At 44.7% G+C, this 17837-nt stretch overlaps 8 protein-coding genes across 8 annotated transcripts; 2 read left to right on the top strand and 6 right to left on the bottom strand.

Annotated features, from left to right (window-relative positions):
• Positions 1-1418: 1418 nt before the first annotated feature.
• On the bottom strand, positions 1419-3551 carry TbgDal_X10930 (hypothetical protein, conserved; the record flags this gene model as incomplete). The annotated part of the gene is made up of 1 exon (XM_011779962.1): positions 1419-3551. One exon carries the CDS (start codon positions 3549-3551, stop codon positions 1419-1421), a length of 2133 nt encoding a protein of 710 aa, XP_011778264.1.
• Positions 3552-3600: 49 nt separating this feature from the next.
• TbgDal_X10920 (hypothetical protein, unlikely) lies at positions 3601-4032 on the top strand (the record flags this gene model as incomplete). Its single annotated transcript, XM_011779961.1, has 1 exon — positions 3601-4032. One exon carries the CDS (start codon positions 3601-3603, stop codon positions 4030-4032), a length of 432 nt encoding a protein of 143 aa, XP_011778263.1.
• A 627-nt stretch (positions 4033-4659) lies between these two features.
• TbgDal_X10910 (small GTPase, putative) lies at positions 4660-5679 on the bottom strand (the record flags this gene model as incomplete). Its single annotated transcript, XM_011779960.1, has 1 exon — positions 4660-5679. One exon carries the CDS (start codon positions 5677-5679, stop codon positions 4660-4662), a length of 1020 nt encoding a protein of 339 aa, XP_011778262.1.
• Positions 5680-6091: 412 nt separating this feature from the next.
• On the bottom strand, positions 6092-11086 carry TbgDal_X10900 (hypothetical protein, conserved; the record flags this gene model as incomplete). Its single annotated transcript, XM_011779959.1, has 1 exon — positions 6092-11086. One exon carries the CDS (start codon positions 11084-11086, stop codon positions 6092-6094), a length of 4995 nt encoding a protein of 1664 aa, XP_011778261.1.
• Positions 11087-13335: 2249 nt separating this feature from the next.
• Positions 13336-13788, bottom strand: TbgDal_X10890 (hypothetical protein, unlikely; the record flags this gene model as incomplete). Its single annotated transcript, XM_011779958.1, has 1 exon — positions 13336-13788. One exon carries the CDS (start codon positions 13786-13788, stop codon positions 13336-13338), a length of 453 nt encoding a protein of 150 aa, XP_011778260.1.
• Positions 13789-13994: 206 nt separating this feature from the next.
• TbgDal_X10880 (hypothetical protein, unlikely) lies at positions 13995-14321 on the bottom strand (the record flags this gene model as incomplete). Its single annotated transcript, XM_011779957.1, has 1 exon — positions 13995-14321. The coding sequence occupies one exon, from the start codon at positions 14319-14321 to the stop codon at positions 13995-13997; it is 327 nt and encodes a 108-aa protein (XP_011778259.1).
• Positions 14322-14704: 383 nt separating this feature from the next.
• On the bottom strand, positions 14705-16003 carry TbgDal_X10870 (ethanolaminephosphotransferase, putative; the record flags this gene model as incomplete). The annotated part of the gene is made up of 1 exon (XM_011779956.1): positions 14705-16003. One exon carries the CDS (start codon positions 16001-16003, stop codon positions 14705-14707), a length of 1299 nt encoding a protein of 432 aa, XP_011778258.1.
• A 1333-nt stretch (positions 16004-17336) lies between these two features.
• TbgDal_X10860 (hypothetical protein, unlikely) lies at positions 17337-17666 on the top strand (the record flags this gene model as incomplete). Its single annotated transcript, XM_011779955.1, has 1 exon — positions 17337-17666. One exon carries the CDS (start codon positions 17337-17339, stop codon positions 17664-17666), a length of 330 nt encoding a protein of 109 aa, XP_011778257.1.
• Between the last annotated feature and the right edge of the window lie 171 nt (positions 17667-17837).

Genomic DNA, 17837 nt, shown 5'->3' with positions numbered 1-17837 from the left:
ATAATAATCCTTTTTTTTTCCTTTTACTTTCCTTTCGTTGTAATATACGTAAATATATTTATTTATTTTTTTTCTTGCGGCTTTACTCTAATAGCTTTGACTTCTTGGAGGCGGCACGAGAAACAAAGACACACACACACACACACACCGGTGGGGAAAAAGCCAACGTGAAGAAAACGCGAATGAAACGAAGGCAAGTGCAGTAAAGAGAGAGGAGAAATAGACACAAAACATATCGATAAAACAATCGTCATACCTTTTTTCTCAATCTCATTCTTCCACATAAACCCACAAGGTTGGCCCTAAAACTAAACAACAATCCAACCGACAGTTTGAGTTGCGCTGAAGGAAACACGTAAAGGGTTTCTCCGGGAACCGATGAGGAAACACATCTACAGAAAAGAGGGGATGAGTTTCCAGAGAGTTACCGTTAGGTCTCGTCATGTATAAGAGATAGGAAAATAAGGTAAAGGAGGGAAATAATGTAAAGGAGGGGATTTTTAAAGACAATATAATCAGGTTCTCGATACGTTCGCACAGACAGTGCTTGTGTCAATCAAATCACGGATCAGAAACTAAGAAATAATATTGTCATCATAAGTTGTTGCTTCTTTTCTTTTTTTTTTGTTGTTATTGTTTCTCTGTCCTCGTTCGTGTGTCCTTTCCAGCATCCAACGTGGTGAGAGGAACGCAGCCAATTTGTGTACATCACGTGATCTCGCAGACATTTACAGTAAAGTGCAGAGAAGGTTGGTACCGCATATTACAGACGTGGTCTGCTCTGATGTAGGGAAACAACATAAATCCATGTTCTTTTTTTTTTCTCCTTCCTCTCGTTCCTCCTACCTGCTTTAATTACACCTTTGGCATACGCACATGTGGTAGAGATCTACAAAACGAGATAAAAGAAAAAGAAAAGAAGATTGTCGGACCTACATTTCTGCGACATAACTGAAGAAACAACCTTCTAAATGCAAAACAGAGAAAATTGTTTTTGCAGCAGGCGCTCGTTGTTCTTCGAAGGAGGGAAAGAAGAAGGCAAGCTACCGATTCTTTTTTTTTTTTTGTTACCTCCAAGCATCACACCCGCCCTTTCCCTCCTGCTCACAGACATACATAGGAGCACACATCGGGAAGAATTAATCATCGACGACATGTACACAACATTGAAGTAGCGAAAAATGAAAAACAAAACAGAAGAAGGTGATAGAATACATAGTGAAACGAGCGCTCAACTGAAGTGTGCGCCTTTTTCCTCCCTCTACCATCTGCACTTGACAACCAAAATGGCGACGAAGCCACGCGCACAACAGTTGAGGTGACATAAAGAAAACATAAAACAACAAGTGAATTGAGAGGGTGGTAAATACAGGGAAACAAATACTGAAGAAATGATCGGCATCAACACATTCCACCTTTTACTGGCGAGCTAATGCAAGCATCATGATTGAGAATTCCACATAATTCAGTGTGTCCGACTCTTCACATCGGCCAGACATCATGAGTGACGCTCTGTAATCTTTTGTCCCCCATGCACGGTATGGGCGCCTCTGGAACCCCTTTACGAAGTTTGTAACACTCACCACATCCCATGGCACACCACAGAAGTCAAGTGCACATATCGGATGATCATGAGGCCACAACATACTGCAACTTCCTCTCGCCCTCCTGCCACCAGTATTGGTTGCCTCCTCCTGCTTTTCCAAAATGAGGCCCACCACTTTACTTATGGGAACCGTCTCTTCTCCACCAGAAAGGGCAAGGAAGATAGGATACAGTTCGGCATCACTGAGACGCACACCACAACGCATCGCACGATCTCTCACATCTTCTGAAATCTTTGAAGCAGTGATGAATGGTTGCCTGCAAGGAACAACTCCTATCTGACAATTAGTTATAGTCTGAAATGTTCCTGGGATGCACAACAGGTTATCAACCGGATCCGCCGCAACTTCATCCACTTGTTCGTGGGCCTCCTTTTCGTCACCTGGCGTGCTAACACCTGTTTCTGAGGATGCGGATGGGGCCTCTTCAGTATCTTCCTTCCCACTTGAAGCGACCCGCAGTCCCTCTTCAATCTCGACACGGGCCTTTGCTATCTGCGTGACCTCCAAAATATCCTTGCAGAGTTCTGCAGACCGGATGGATTCTTCATCGGACGTGACAATGGTAGCGCACCAGATAACACCGCTGTGCTGCACATAATCTTCTACGGTTTCTACAATAATTTTACATACATGAAATATAACCTCCCGCCGGCGTTGTTCCTCATCCCCGCCCCAAAGGAGACCCACACATTCGGAAACCACCATGGCGACATCAAATTCAATCATAAGGTTGTGTATACCATGCAGCTCGGCCGTGAGAAGACCTTTGAGAACCCATAAGCGTAATCGTTCCGCCGCCAGTGTGTTGTAGACCTGCAGTGGTTCGCATTCTGCATCTGTTGGTATGAATGCGGCAACCTCATCATCCTCAACATAGTTTCTTCCCGGTTTCCTGTTACAAAGCAACATCCGGAAACAGGGCGCCAAACATTTCGTTGGCTCGGTCCCGGAAGCAACTTCGCTGAAGTACTCCACATCGTAGGAACCTTTCCTCCACGTGTTTATCATGTTGGGGAAACGCGGCATCACTTTGATGCGCTGTTCCATACGCTTTGCTGTTAAGTAATAGGAACATCGAACGCGATTTTCTACAGGAAGTTGGTCGTACGCCTGTAACACCTCTTTTACATCATACTTTCCCTCTGGCCTGTGGTGGGCAAGAAAAAGAGTAACAACATCGGGTCCAACACCCTTGTCCACCAACCACGAAGGTGCAATTCCTTCCAAAACCATCATCCATGCTGTGAGAAGTTGGCGGAGTGGTTTTAACCCTAAGGATTCTTCCAAATCAAAGTCGGGTAAACCCACACTCTCAGCTGAGGCTTCATTATACAATTGTACCTGATGACGGAGGGGGTAATATATCTTGTGTGACACGTATACTGAACGAAGCCGGTAGAGCGGAAACTTATCTGCAAGTTCTCTTTTCATACTCTCGTTAAAGGACTCGTTTCGAAACACAAGTCGGAACAACGGCGTAGGCACGGCATCGTTGCCATCACCTTTGGCAGGAAGTTGATAAACTATGAGACAATGCTCAGGAAGAATGGGATGGCGGGCACATGGAGCGCTGTTGAGATCGTCCTCACAAAGTGCGGCATATTCCTGTGAAACTTTCTTACCGGAGTCTCCACAGAGCGCAGGCATCCTGACAATAACGAGCCGTTCCACCTCGTCCAGCACCATTCCATACTGCATCAAATCAAACTGACGCTTGTAAAGTACCCGTGTGTGAAGCTGATGAGTCTCCATCGCGTAAAGAACGGGATGATATGAGTGATCCAATGCTTTTGCGAGCACATCGAGACTGAGTGTGAGGTCACTGATGTGAAGCATCGTATCAGCCACGGTTCCTGGTGAATAACCAGGTGGCACCAAGTTGGCATGTGGCGCAGGCCATAAGAAGGGCGACAGGGGGCCCACTGAGTTATATACACAGTCCATTCGTTTAAACTGAACCCTTTTCTTTTTTTTTTTTCAAATTAGTGGCGCTATGTTTCCTTCCGATAGCAGTTGTCCAACTGGTCTCTCTCTCCCTCCTTTTTTTTCTTTTATTTTTTTCCCCTCTACACCTTCCGTTATCCCTTCTCTTTTGTTCCTTCCTTCTTTCCAAGTTGTGGTGCAGAACCTCGAGATATATTCCCTTCGGGTTCGGATGGTTCTGTTGATCCAGATAATTCTTCCCCTATTTGTTTGTTTGGTTTGGATCGAGCCTCTACGTTTCCCGGCAATAATGTTTTCAAAAATCACACCCTTTTATCCGACAGTCCAGATGATAGTCCTCTCACAAGTGCGGTGTTGGTTATTTTGCACCTGTTTTTTTTTGTTGTTGTTTTTTTTTTTGGTCAGACTCTCTTTGTCCTTTACCCTCCGTGTTTCCCCTACTCCTAATGTATATATATATATATATATATGTATAAGGTAAACAAAGCAACATGGGAAAAATAGTGTAGTTGGTGTTAACACTGAGTGATGTGGGAGGTTAAGGGAAAGCAAAAACAAAGGGGAACACAGATACGCCGACAGAGGCCTCGTGCGGATTCACCCGAAAAAAAAATGTTTCAAAAAGTTAGAAGAAGAAACAAATGAAAAAAAAAAGAAAAGAAAAGAAAAAGAGGCACTGCAAAGACATTCGTCTCTTCTACCCTTCGTCCTCACTTGTGTGCTCCCTTCCCCGGCTTGCCAACACCCAACTGAAACGCAAACTGCATGACGCAACTGGTGGCGCACAAGCGGTTGTCCAAAACAAGAACAAAAAAAAACAGTAGAAAGGAGGACTGGAAGAGGGAGGAAGAAATTGAAATGATAACTGTGTAACTCCATCCGTGACCATAAACACAAATAAAAAAATCAACAGGAGGGCGAAACACAGCGCTCTTCCCGTGACTTGGATATCACGAAACAATCCAATAAGTGAAGGACGAGGGAGAATACTGGGTTGCAGAAACGACAAACAAGTCGCTGGGGATGCGCAGGTCAAAACCGCACACACGCGGGGGAAAAAAAAAAGAACAGAAAAAAAAAAGGAGGAGTGTGGTCATACTCAATACCCCTAGTTGCGTCGGAAAATACTATAAGCAGCGTTATAGAATGCTGAGATGTTATGATCAATGAGAATTCGGTTACGAAAGGACTCATTTTTTACCATTGACACGAGTGTAAGAGAGTTTGGCAACTCCTTAACGTAAATGCAGTCATCGCTACTAAGTTTGATTACAATGTTTGCTCCGGCATAAACCTCAGCTTCCGTCCCCCGGGCACCACTGCTTACCTCTTCTTCATCACCTTCCCCCTGTTCCTTCCCCTTGCTATAAATACGATTCATTCCCATCATTACCTCGATAGCATCACTACAAATTTCATATGTGCGAGTCTTGACACGATTGCGCTCGTCCACAGACAAGAAAATTTTGGACCTACTCAAGAACAAATAAGAGAGATCCAAGTTGCTATTACTATTTAGAATCTGCAGAAGCTCTGTGATATAAGGGATCTGCAGTTTTATGAGCTTCTGCACCACCAACGAGAAGGCTTGGAAAACAGAGTGGTCATAGATTGACGTTAGGTTGAAGTTCAAGCGCAACTGTGCGGTGGCGTTTAGGCGCTGTCTTGCCTCGGCCTCTACACGTCGCTGAAGACTCGTGAGCAGATCAGCCTGATGATCTTCGCTTAATTTATCCACTTTATGTATAAACACCTCCACTGAGAGCTCTGGATCATGGTCATAAGCAGCACATACGGTTTCCACGAGACGAGCATGGGAATCGTCGATCAGCTCACCACAATCCATCACAAAAACGATAGCACCGCAGTTCTCCAAGAGGGCACCCACGTCGTAGTGAATCGTGCTGTTTAAGTCGAATGGGTCAGTTTGCCCCGGAAAGTCCCACACCTCAAAGTTCACAAAGTCGTTGGAGCAAATGGTACTCTTCTCCGGTTGTACGGTGGTTGTAAGGTCCACACAGTGGTGCGGCTGCATACCCTCAAATACAACCTTTTGTATGCTGGTCTTTCCAGACTTGCGCAGTCCCATCAAAAGGACTTTGGGATGTGCGAGAAAACTGGATGTCATCGCAGCACAAACACAAAAGGCCCTACCTGCTAGGCAAAGTGTTTGTATTATCCGTGTTAAGCACGCAAAGATTTTTTTTTTTAAAAATGAAGTGTGAAAAAAAAGGTGAGCATTGGAGAAAATATCAGTTTTGAACGAACGATGATGGACATTATTTTTTGAAAAACAAATTTAAAAAAAAACAACTCACAAAAAAGTATGCTACGCTTCGACAACCCTACGAAAGGCGGTAGTGCACAACGACCGGGTTTTTTTTTTCTTTAAACGGACATCTCTTCGAACTTACCCAGCGGCTCTATTAAGCATTACTTTCAGTACAACGAGTAACGACATCGGACCTCTTTTTCTTTTTTTTGCTTTCACCGTTTCTCCTCCCACATTCAAAACCAAAAAGTTTCATCCACAATAATAATCACAACGTGGCTCCTGTCGTCCGCCATGAAGTCGCTCCACTGCGGAGTCTTTCGGCAAGTCCCTGCAACTCTTCCTGTACCGTTTCCACCACCGATATCAACTTTGTACTCTCAAGGCGACGTGCGTAGTGCGACAGCAGATTGAGAAAGCGATGAAGCTCATCCAACCCTTCGACAAGCTCCTGCTGCTCCCACAGGTCCAAACAACGTTGGAAAACCTGAAAATGGCCGTTACGCACAAAAAGAATGAGAGCGAGTTGAACGTTGAGAAGGTGCGGTGCAACCACCTGCAAGCCCCCATCACGAACATCAATATCAGAGAAACCGTCCGTGCTTGTGTTCAGGGAACTGGATCGCATTACAGGAGTATTGTCGGGAGAGGTAAGGGCACCTGTGGCACTCGAGTCGTCACGGCAGCTCTTTCGAAGAATACTTAACTCTCGAAATATGAAACACCGCAGGGTGTAGAAGGAAAGTTGCTCCTCCTTCTGGTCCCCTTCGTTCACTTTGGCAGCCTTCTGCAGAAGTAAACCATCAGATGTCGATGCCTCACCATTTGAAGGGTAGCGATACCGGGAAATGGTCACAATGGGCGGTTCACCCTCCATATAACCCGATGGCGGGGAGTGGAGAATGAGATATGAGAGCTGGTGGCGCACAGTGGCTAAAAAGAGTTCGTCTAAAGATGCGGCGCACGGTGTACCCGTTGTCTGACAGGTAAAATGGCGAATACGACAAAAGCAGCGCTGAACATGTGGTGTCAGTGGTGCGGTGGAGGTACCCAGGCTGGACAACAAACTGATGATCAATGTTGCAATGTGCATTTCCTGCCACTCCCATGAATGAGGCCCGGAGCTTCTTGAAACCCCACCGCGGCAATAAGTGAAGCCAGAAACGGCCTCCCGAAACCGTGGGCTGGTCGTCGCCCAGCTCGAGATGATCGAGAGCCACCCCAACGTATTTTCACTGCCCCCGCCACAACCGATCAAAACGGCGTGAAATAACCGAAGCAATGATAACCATGCCCCATGCCAGGCCTGTGGTTTATAAAGATGATCCAACGCATCATAGCAGCTTGCGTTACTAAGCTGCCCGAGAGCAGTGGCCATAGGCATTATTCGATCATATGAAAGATACCCCAGTATTCCGTCGCACTGCAACAAAATGGTCCTCACAGCTTCTACAATAACGTCAAACTTGTTGGACAGCGGCGAACACGGATCAGCGATAACAATCATTTGCGAGACGTTCATCGCGCAAGACCATAGGTTATTCACAATGCCAAGCGCGCACTTGGTTGGACAGAACTCACCAATGCTGGTAAAAATCACAGTCACCTGAGCAACTATAGGCACAAGGAAATCGGTCGGACTTGACGAAGCATGCCTTTCCACAACGGATGCGATTGTGTCAAAAATGTGTATCACCACCTCCTCGTCAGCTACCTCTACAGGTTTAAACACTCCAACGATCTTGAGACCCCTCGAAATAACATCGTCGTCGTCACGGTAAAGAGATAAAGTCTTTACGAAAACGGAAAAAAGACTGATGAATTCCGCAGTGCGCAAAAGCGAGTTCCCGTCACTAGGCATTCGAGTGAGTATGACTGCTGCAGTTTGCGCCAACGTCAGTGCACCATCTAGGCACGCCGACATCTGATCTCGAAGCTGCGGAACTGGTGATCCTAACATCTGCACAGCACAAAGTGCAGCCTCAAGCAGCTGTGCGGTCACTGAGTCTACTTCCTTTTCTCCGTACAAAATCCACAACGCAGCTTCGATCGATGTAGTGAGGCGAGTAATTGCCACCAGCGCCGATGCCAGGCGGTCCAAATCGACATTGGCCACCCCTTCCCACATGGAAATTCCCTCGGCAGCAAGAAGGCACGAGCTAAACGTTGCCTGTCCATTACACATTTGTCTTGGATCCACCAGAGACCGACACCGACGATCGGTGCAACCTGCGGAGCGGCCAGCGGTTCCTGCAACCGAAAGAACCAGAGGAGAATGTGCAGCCGGGTAGGAGTCAATGGAGGGTAGTACTGTGACATTATTGGCATCACCATAGCGAAGATGCTTTGCGGTTTGCTCGTAAAAAGTGATACACTGCTTTAGCGCCTCACAGCTGAACTTCAGCATCTTACACGCCTCATCTGAGGGGCCTACCAATACCTTTCCTTGCATCATGTTTACCGTAAAAGAATCCGACAACCTCAACCGCTGAGTTACTCCCTTCCCTGTTGGAGCCACATTGCTTTCCCCACCGTCCAACTTGTACTTATGAAAGTATACGCCGCAGGCATAATAAACTGCCGCAGCAGTTAAAACACCCCCGGTGATCGGAGAATCGACCCGCATATTTGATAACAGGGTTGCAACCTCGGTTGTAGAAACACCCACATCGTCAAGTGCTTTGAGACAAGCGAGGGCCTCCGATTTCTCAAGTGCCGTAGTGTCCGAAGACTTAACAACATCACGCAAGAAGGGCGTAATTCGTAGCTCCGCGGATTCCTTTCCGTGGTCCTCAGCAGCCATGAGGTAATAGAATGCGGCTGGGTCAAAGCGTAGCAGGTGGTGGAGAGTCGCAAGACGCACCATCCTTGCGCCTGTAGAATCGGCAGAGCCGGCCGACCCCAGTTGTTGATGCAACCCTACAAGCAGTCGTTTTTTCATCTCAATCGAGGTATGAAGTCTCAGGGTGGTAAAGAGCCCCTCATCCGAATGCTCTACAACGTACGCCAGTAGCCTGGCAGAGGACTCTAGTAAGGTAATATTTGCGTTGGCGGCAAATACTAAACAGAACAACATGAGAGAGGCGGGGACGTCGCCCTCACCGTGAACGGCAATGGCACATGCAACCAATGCGTTTTGTTGACCTCCATACAAGACAGCGGAAGAAATGCAACTGATAACGCTCTCCAACACCGGTGCCACAGGAAACCCGTCGATAATTACGTTACCCGACTGAAGCTCACGGACAAGAGCAAGAGCACCTTCACAGAGGCATTGAACCAACTTGTCACCGGTGCCCTTAAGGGAGAACAGGTCGACCAGGGCGTCTTGCGGTTGCAACAAAAGTGACCTTTCAGTAACAGTGAACCACTTAACAAAAAATGAAGTGGCGGAGGAGAAGCGCAAAATGGCGCCACGGCTTATGTGTGTTGCTGCTTCCAGTAAAGGAAGAGGCGATATGTCCTCTCCATGCGTTTCAAGCAGCGCCCCATAAAGCTGTGCTTGCATAAGCGCCTTTTCTGTTGTTTCACACTTTAGGCCCACATCGGCCATCACCTGTGGCGGCAAGAGGTTGGAAACGACATCGAAAATGTCGAACATCTCGTAAAAACGGAAAATGATGGAGTAAACCGTCTCCATTATTTGTGCACTATCAACGTCGCTTGCTAAAAGACCCATTACAATGCCATGAAGCAGTTGGCCTACATCAAATCCAATTGTTTTCCCCAACTCCTCCAGTTGATACGGGTAGTTAAGCAACAACACGTGCAACACAACGAGACCACTGCGTAGAAAATTCCTGTCACCAGGCTGGAACGAGCCCCATCCGGTAACCATTAATCGAAATGTTTCCCTCAAGTGTGGAGTAATGTCAAGCTTCTCACAGACGTCAGCACCACTCCCAAGGATTCTTTCACTTACATCCTCATGCTGTTCTTGCTGCCTTCCACGTTTCTGCCCTTCGTCTGCCGCCTGAAGTGGCTCCGTACTTGACGGCTCCCCACCGTGCGAGACGTCCCCTACGGCATAACGACGAGTAATGCCCTCCAACTCCCCGAGGCTGTAATGATAAGCAGCGGCGGAAATACAATAATTGAAGAGGGACGATGTGTACATTTTGCAGGAGGTCACAAAATTATTTTGGCATATACGACCCCAGAGCGTGAACATCTTGGGGGGGAAAGAGTTCCACAAAGGCGAGTAAACAGCCGACGCCTCAGTCAAAGAGAGAAGCGATTCGGCAGAAAAATGATCCCAGAACCCATATGAAGCTAATACCAGCAGCTGGTGGAGCGCCGAAGCAAAGCGGTGTTGAACAAGTGACAACGAGGCGGACTGAGGGCCCTCACCACGAAAGTACATCGTGGTGGGAATTGAGTAAGCTGTAGTTGTGAACGCGACTGTTAATACTACACGAAGATTTTCCCCCGCGGCAGCGGTTTCCTCCTCCTCCTTGAAAAGTGTAGGTGCCTTCGCAACGACCGCGAGTAAGTGGGGAGCATCACGTTTTGTTTCGCTGGCGTCGCTCAACAGGTCGAGTGGTACCAAGTCGGCAAACTTTGTCAGAAAAGCAGAAACTACAAGGGCGCAGCGCCTCACCACGGGCGACGAACTCTCCGCCCACATCTGACGAGCGAGCACAGCGAACTCACCAAGCAACGTTGCGTCCGGAGGATACTGCACAGCGTGCTCACTGTAGTGTAGAACAACATCACAGGAAGTTTGAAGAAGGCGTAAAGCGTTGAACATCTCTCCACTGCGAAGCAACTGTCGGCCAATTCTCGCCCACAGGGTGTTTATATTTCCTTTCATTATTTCGTAGAAGCCTAGCTCCCCAAGCCGCCGAATAAGCACACTCCAAAATAAGGAACTAGTGTAACTCGCCGGTGTCTGGCGCAGCAGCTGAAGAAAGACATTCAGTTCGAATAAATGCTTCTGATTTGCGGCTACACATTCAACCGAAGCGAATGAGAGGGCTGTTTGAAGTGGACACACTTCAGTCGAAATTCCTAGAATGTCAGAAGTGACCACGCTACCCGATTGTTCCGGCGTCAGTGAGTGATTAGGTGGTGCCGAGTGTTCTGCGTCGCTCGAAAACACGTAGGGAGTTATTATGCCATCACGGCTGGAACAGCGATAAATACCATCAGCTGGAAGAATCCGCAGACGGCGCACAACAGCGTCGGGATCGTCAGCGCGAGGAGCGAGCAGCAAAGGAGCGCACTCCTTCGCCAGTTCCCCCAGAAGACTGTTGCTGTTCATTCTTTCCAGCCCTTAAATGGACGGGTTCAGTCAACTTTGTGTACCGGTGCGCCCCTTTCCCACACCTTCTTCGTTATGTATTCCTCAACCTTCTGTTTTTACACACTTATATTGTGTAAATTATGGTCTTTATAACTATATATATATATATATATATATCCGTATGTGTGTATGTGTGTGCTCGTGTTTGGTCTCGAAACTCTTCTTCTTTTGTTTGTGCTGTCGTAGCTATCTCCTCTAATGTTGTCAAGCGACGTACCGGCCCGGTGGAAAAACAGTAGCCACGTTGTCCTTTAGAGGATAGCAGCCACTTCCTCCTCAGCGCTGTCTGGTTAAATACACCGAAGGACGTTTGACCACGCTACACTCTTCTGTCCCGTAGCTCTGAATAACATTCAAAAAAAAAAAAAAGAAGCGAAGAAGGAGAATTTGTCGCAAAAAAAGTAAACCAGAAAGTACATAAAAAACCTACTACGTATATTTAATACAGAGGGTGGGGGAAAGAAGTCATGCTAACATTACACATACAGAGCAACATTTTCGGATACACTTAAAAATTAGCCAAAAAAAAAAAAGACGGAAGTGTCCTTGATACCAAATATTTACCGATTGGGGTCACGTATCTATCATTAAACAACAGACACACACGCACACACTACATGGTATACGCGAAAACAGTCGGTCACCAGGGCTTTAGTTTGAACAGAAAGTTACAGAATCTCTTTTTAACCATCAATTCCGGGTGTCAACCAGTTGGTCACATCCCGTGCGGGCATGACAAGAGACATAACAACACACAAGAGGTTCCCCATTCATTTTTTTTTTGCATTTTCCGTTAGTTTAACCCATCTTTTCCCCTTTGTTTCGTTTTCTGGTGGCCACTTACCGTTTTTGACACTCTATCTCAATTCAAACTTAGGGGTAACAGCGCCAGGCAAGGCACTGGAGTGCTCAATTGCTTATCACACTTATTTTTATTTTCACAACAATATGTTGTTTGAACCCTATCCCTCGTTCTTTCTCCCTTCATATCCCCACATATTACTTCTTTAAATTACACCCCTTATCCGTATGAAAATAGAACCACACCGCCTGTGTTTTAACAGTACCAACATGAGAGAAAGAAAAAAAAAAAAGCATCGAACTGAAAGCGTGTCAAACGGAAAGAACTCCTCAAAGAACATGTGCATGTAAACAGTCACACCAACAAATGTTGATTCACTCATATTAATGTTTGTCTTGCGGAACTCCCTTTTTTTTTCTTCTTCTTCTTCCTCCTCTCTCCCTTGTCACACTTATTTGCCCAACGTTCCAATTTTACTGTGCTGAGTGAAAAGGTAAAGAAAACAGGAGGAAACAAAAATTTAAACGGTGTTAAACACAACAATGGCAACAATAAACAACAACATGTTCTCAAGAAACGTCTTTCCCCATGCGCATGCCACGAAAAAAAAAAAATTGCACCCCCCTCTCACCCTTATGCATATGTGTGTGTGTGTGTGTGTGTGTGTGTGGCACAAGTGGACGCTTTTCTCATTTCTCATTTCCATTTCAACATCACCACCATCCACTCCTCAATTTCATTTTAATTCACTTCCCCAACATGTCTACACTTCTCCTCTCCCCATCCTCCCAAAACCAAAGCCATGTTTTATTTGAATTGATCATAAAAAACGAAAAGAGGATTGATAAAAGGGGAAAAGGAAAAGGAAAAAAGAAGAGGAAATAAAGGGAAAAAAGGGGGAAAAGGGGGAAAAAAAAAATCGAGTCGCATTCGTCGACAAAAACAAACTAACAACAAATGTATAAGAACAGTAAGAATGCAAACGGATGCATATCGTGAGAGACGTCAGAACCCTCTGCAAAACACAAACAACGGCACGCGTGGTGAAAAAAAAAAAAAACAACAAAACAAAACAAAACAAAACAGTAGAAAAGTAGAGAATTTTATAATTATAAAATTATAAAAGTAAAGGTCGAAGTTAACACAACATCCACCACACCATATTGACAGGCCGCATAAAATTTATACCTGAAGGCGAGCTGTTGGCGTGTGCATAACCGCAGTACAACAAGGACAGTGTTGTTCAACAACAAAGTGAAATAAGCACGTGGAAAAGAGAAGAGGAATGAAGACGAAGACCAAAAAAAAAAAACAGGAAAATAAAGTACAGATCATGCGCCTAGAGCGGGAGAAGAGGGAAAAGTTCGGTGGTCCTCCCACAACCCACGCGGAAAAATAACCAACATCACCCACAACATGAACAACAAATAATGCGAAAAAAAAAAGATAAAGATGAAAAAAGGAAAAGAAAAGAAAGAAAGAAGAAAAGTAACACAAACAAACCGAACAGAGAAGCAATCAGAGTAAATATGTGAAAAATCAGCGTTAAAGCAGACGAAGAAACCGCAACCTGACAACAGCATAAGCCCATTTTGATTGGAGAGGAAGTAATTAGACCCGATTCACTTACAAATATACACGTGGAAATACATACACATAATTGCATACTGATATATATATATATATATATATATACATACGCGTATATAAACGTACGACTAGTTTGTGGAACCGAAACCGAAACACAACCGCCCTCTCTCCACTCAAACCCTCCATAAAAGCACATGCTGAGAAAAGAGGGTGATATAAGGCGATAGTCATTTAAAAAAAAAAAAAAAGACACAACGAAACAAAACATTAAGTTATGCAGCTATAATACCAGCTGAGGAAAGTTTTTTTTTTTAAAAAGGAAAAAAACCGGTCATTCAAAAGTAGTTCGGAATTCCCTTCCCGCAACGGCGCCCTCCCGTAGTAACGCGCAAAAGGTGAGATTGGACAAATAGTGAGAAATAGATTTATCTCGAACTCTTTCCTTCAATGCCTTTTTCCTTATTATTAGTATTATTATTTAGATATACAACACATCTCCTGTTCTTGTTGTGCTTGTATTTGCTTCATATTCCTTCCCTCCGCGTTACTTCCTCGACTACACCTTCGTTCCTTTTTTTTTTCTCTTTGTCTTTCCCCTTTTCCCAACTGCTCACCACTGCTACGGTGCAATCTCCGCGAAGTGAAGGAAGGAAAAAAAAAAACAACAACTAACCAAGCGACGCACATTTTACGAAAAGATAAAATTGTAACATCAATGATAAAAAAGCAAAAGCAGAAAACGGAACAATCGATAAGAGGCACAAACAAGACACTCAACTTTTCCCTCCATCTTCTTAGCATGCCTCTCCTTCAACTCACCACTTCTCTAAACCTTCCCACCTTTCCACTCCTTTCTTCTATTCTCTCCCTGTTTCCTATTTCCCCCCCCCCCTCCCTCCCTCCCTCCCTCCCTAACCCCTGACTCCAACGGAGGAAAAAAAGAAAAAAGAAGATGGAAAAACCATCTTTGGTTTACATCATATGTTAAGACCACTTCACTACCGTTCCCACTACTCACAGACGCACATACAGTTGATGGTTCCTCTTAATTGATTCACCAATCAACAGCTACTTTCTCTTTTTGTGATCTAGTGATGATAGTGCCTAGGGCCTCAACTTCCACACATCCCTTTCACCAATAATTTCAACACCACATTGCAAAGTCAGCAAAATCAATGCAACTCCTACTCCCACTTCGTGTTGGCGTCATGACGCGATGTAATAGAAAAAACCGAAATGCGAAGAAAGTACGCCATCTGTGTGATAACGGAAAGAATCATATGGAAGTACTGCCAGAGCCCCAATACTGCAAGCGCCACTGTGGCGGAGCCAAGTGATGGCAATACATATTTTTCCTCAGCAAGAGGTAAGTAGGTGTGGATGAACAGCGGGGCAACAGTGAAGAGTAGTGTAATGATAAACAACCCACTGAAAAGGTTAAACGGCATTGCGCACAACCTGGAAACAGTCATGCGTGTGGCAGTGTAAGACATCAAAACGTGAAAACTCAACTCCAGTGCATATGGATACTTCTCATGGATGGGGCGGTAAACCAAATACATCCAGACGTGAAGTACCAGCAAGCAGACAACCGGTAGGGCAGTTGTCACGGCCATACCAGGTTTCTGAATGTTTGGCCTTTTTAAAACATGCAATATGTTTGTTAGCAATGTCACAGTCCCAGACACCACATAAAAGGTAAATAACATACTCCGCACTGATCCAATCACGAACGAGCCACCGCAACTGCCTAACCATGACGGCAACGGCACCTCGTAAGGTCCAGCCACTTGAGTATCCCACACGGCTGGTGACATGATGGCTGTGATGAGAAAAATACCGCACGCGAGCAATATGCCGTCAGTGGGACCATTGACGTAACCGAGGTCAAGTGTACCGGTGGCAAACTGCTCCCAGATGGCACCAAAGACTGCGCATGATGAGAGTGTGATGTACACAAAGGTAACACAGGGAGGCGTATTTAGAGCACAACATATCATCATTTGTACAAAAGGTGTTAATATGACGTCACACCCATGGTCAAACAATTCACCAAGTGGTGACCCCGTATTAGTACGACGGGCCTGTTTTCCATCTATTGCATCAAGTGTCTGGTACGCAAAAAGGCATATGACGGCATACAGCCACACCCAACAAGGATACTCGGCATTTCCGAAGTAGTAAAAGAACATAACCAAAAGCGCAGAAGAGAGGCACATCACAAACCCCGTGACGGTAATGGCGTTGGGCGCGACAGTCATGGGAACAAGACTTACGATAAAGTTCCAGTATGGCTGCATGACATAGTTCGAAATTATGCCAGAGTCACTACCGCTATATTTGTATTTGGCCAAATTCGGTAGGAAATGCGGTGGAATGTGTTCATGAACCCGTGGATCTAAACTAATGCAGCGGGACCGGTGTGACCCGGGGCCGGTATTCCCAGCGGAATTGCTGCCGGGAGCTCTGTGAGGCGCGTTCATTGCGGTCTACACACAACCAAGAAAAAAAAAATGATGATGCAGTTCTATTCACTTCCTCACCCGAACCCGTGCCACCAACGCACCTCTTCAGCCTCTAATTTTTTTCTTTTATTTTTTTTTGTTTCCTTTCAATAACCACAGGGTGACTCACGCCCTTTTGATTGCCTGGTTGGCTGTTTGGTTTCTTCTTTCCTTTTCCCCCTTTGAAAAGGGGTGAACTTATTTATCTACCCGCTCGACAGCTTTTGCCCGTCTGTCTGTTCTATATTTTGTTAGATCCTCCCCCTTTATTCGGTCGTCCTTTATTTTGTCCGTTTTGCCTCTACAACGTTTGTTATTTATGTTTGTTTATCTGTTGTTGCTTTTTTGGCAAACGCGTTGTTCTTCACTTTGGCTTCTTTCAAAAAAAAAAAAAGCAGAGTAACAAGAGCTCATGAATAGGGTAGCTTGAAGAAACGAAAATAATGATGACAATAATAATAATAATAAAAATAATAATAATGATTTTGTGGAAAGCAAAATCCACACGAGCAGCGAAACGATCTCAAATATTCGCACAAAATTTCATTTCAAACTTCCATCCTTAAATGCACGTTTAAACGGATCGAAAACGAACCAAGTTGTAATTTCTTTGACTTCAGCATTATGACACAACCCAACGCACTCTTATCCCTTCATGGTGCGGAAACGCAGGCAAATTTCTACAAAAAAAAAACAAAAAGAAAAATGCCGAGCCGCAAAGTTTTTAGCCGCGTTTGTTGAGGAGCACCACCACAAATGTCACGTCGGATCGCGTTCATGGAAACATCGCAGCAGCTTCGCCAAAACAAAACAAAAATCCAACATAAAATAATGTGAATTCCTCCTACTGCTTTAAAAATGTATTTCCTTTGATTATTCCTTTGGTTGTGACTAAAGAGGAAGTGGACGAAAAATATAAAAGAAAACAAGAAAAAATAGGGGAAAGGGGAAATAGATATGTGACAGAAACCATAGAAGTAACACAAGGGAAAAAGAAAAAAAAAGAAAAAGAAAAGGAGGAGTCAAATGTAAGAAGAAGTACAACGCCTCGCCACTGCTTGAAGGGGAGCAACCTTTTTATGCGCAGGACCATTTGTATGGACAAAATATAATGGTCCCAAAGCGGTTTTTGTTTTTTGTTTTTGTTATGTGCCAACGCGCTCACGCACCCAACAATAAAAATACGACAGCGACTCCTCTCCTCCTTTTCTCCTTTTTCACTGCTGAATCTACTCAACCACACACACACAAAAAAAAAAATTGAGCAAAAGAAGAAGAATAAATAAATTAAGACGGCGCATCAAGAACGCACATGCACCACAGCTTTAGCACACCAATCACTTTACTGAGGAAACACATCTCTTTATTTCTTTCTTTTCCTTTACTGCGTGCTGCTTCTATTTTATTATTATTTTTTCTCTTTTGCATTCTTCTTTTCTCTTTTTTTTTTGTGTGTGTGCGTGTCAACTTTTCCGAAAGTTATTTTGCTTCCCTCCCAAGCCTCACATATATCTATTCATGCATATTTGTACATGTATTCCCCTTCTGTCACTCCTCTCTTTTTGCATCCCTCTTGTTAAATCCTCAGCACCCATTTCCCTCTAATAAATATGTTTATATATATATATATATATATATTTGATTATTTAAAAAAGAGGGAAAAAAAGTTCTATGATTTACAAGCACTCATACATAAAAATAAATGTATATCTATCTACATATGTGTGCTTGAAAGAAGTTAGAAGAACCGAAACAGATAAATAAAAGGGACACGCGTACATGACAGAAAATATAGTCCGACCACCTTTTTTGC

Source organism: Trypanosoma brucei, chromosome 10, assembly GCF_000210295.1.
Source record: "Trypanosoma brucei gambiense DAL972 chromosome 10, complete sequence".
Taxonomy (NCBI): Eukaryota; Euglenozoa; class Kinetoplastea; order Trypanosomatida; family Trypanosomatidae; genus Trypanosoma; species Trypanosoma brucei.
This window is presented reverse-complemented; position numbering and strand designations above follow the sequence as displayed.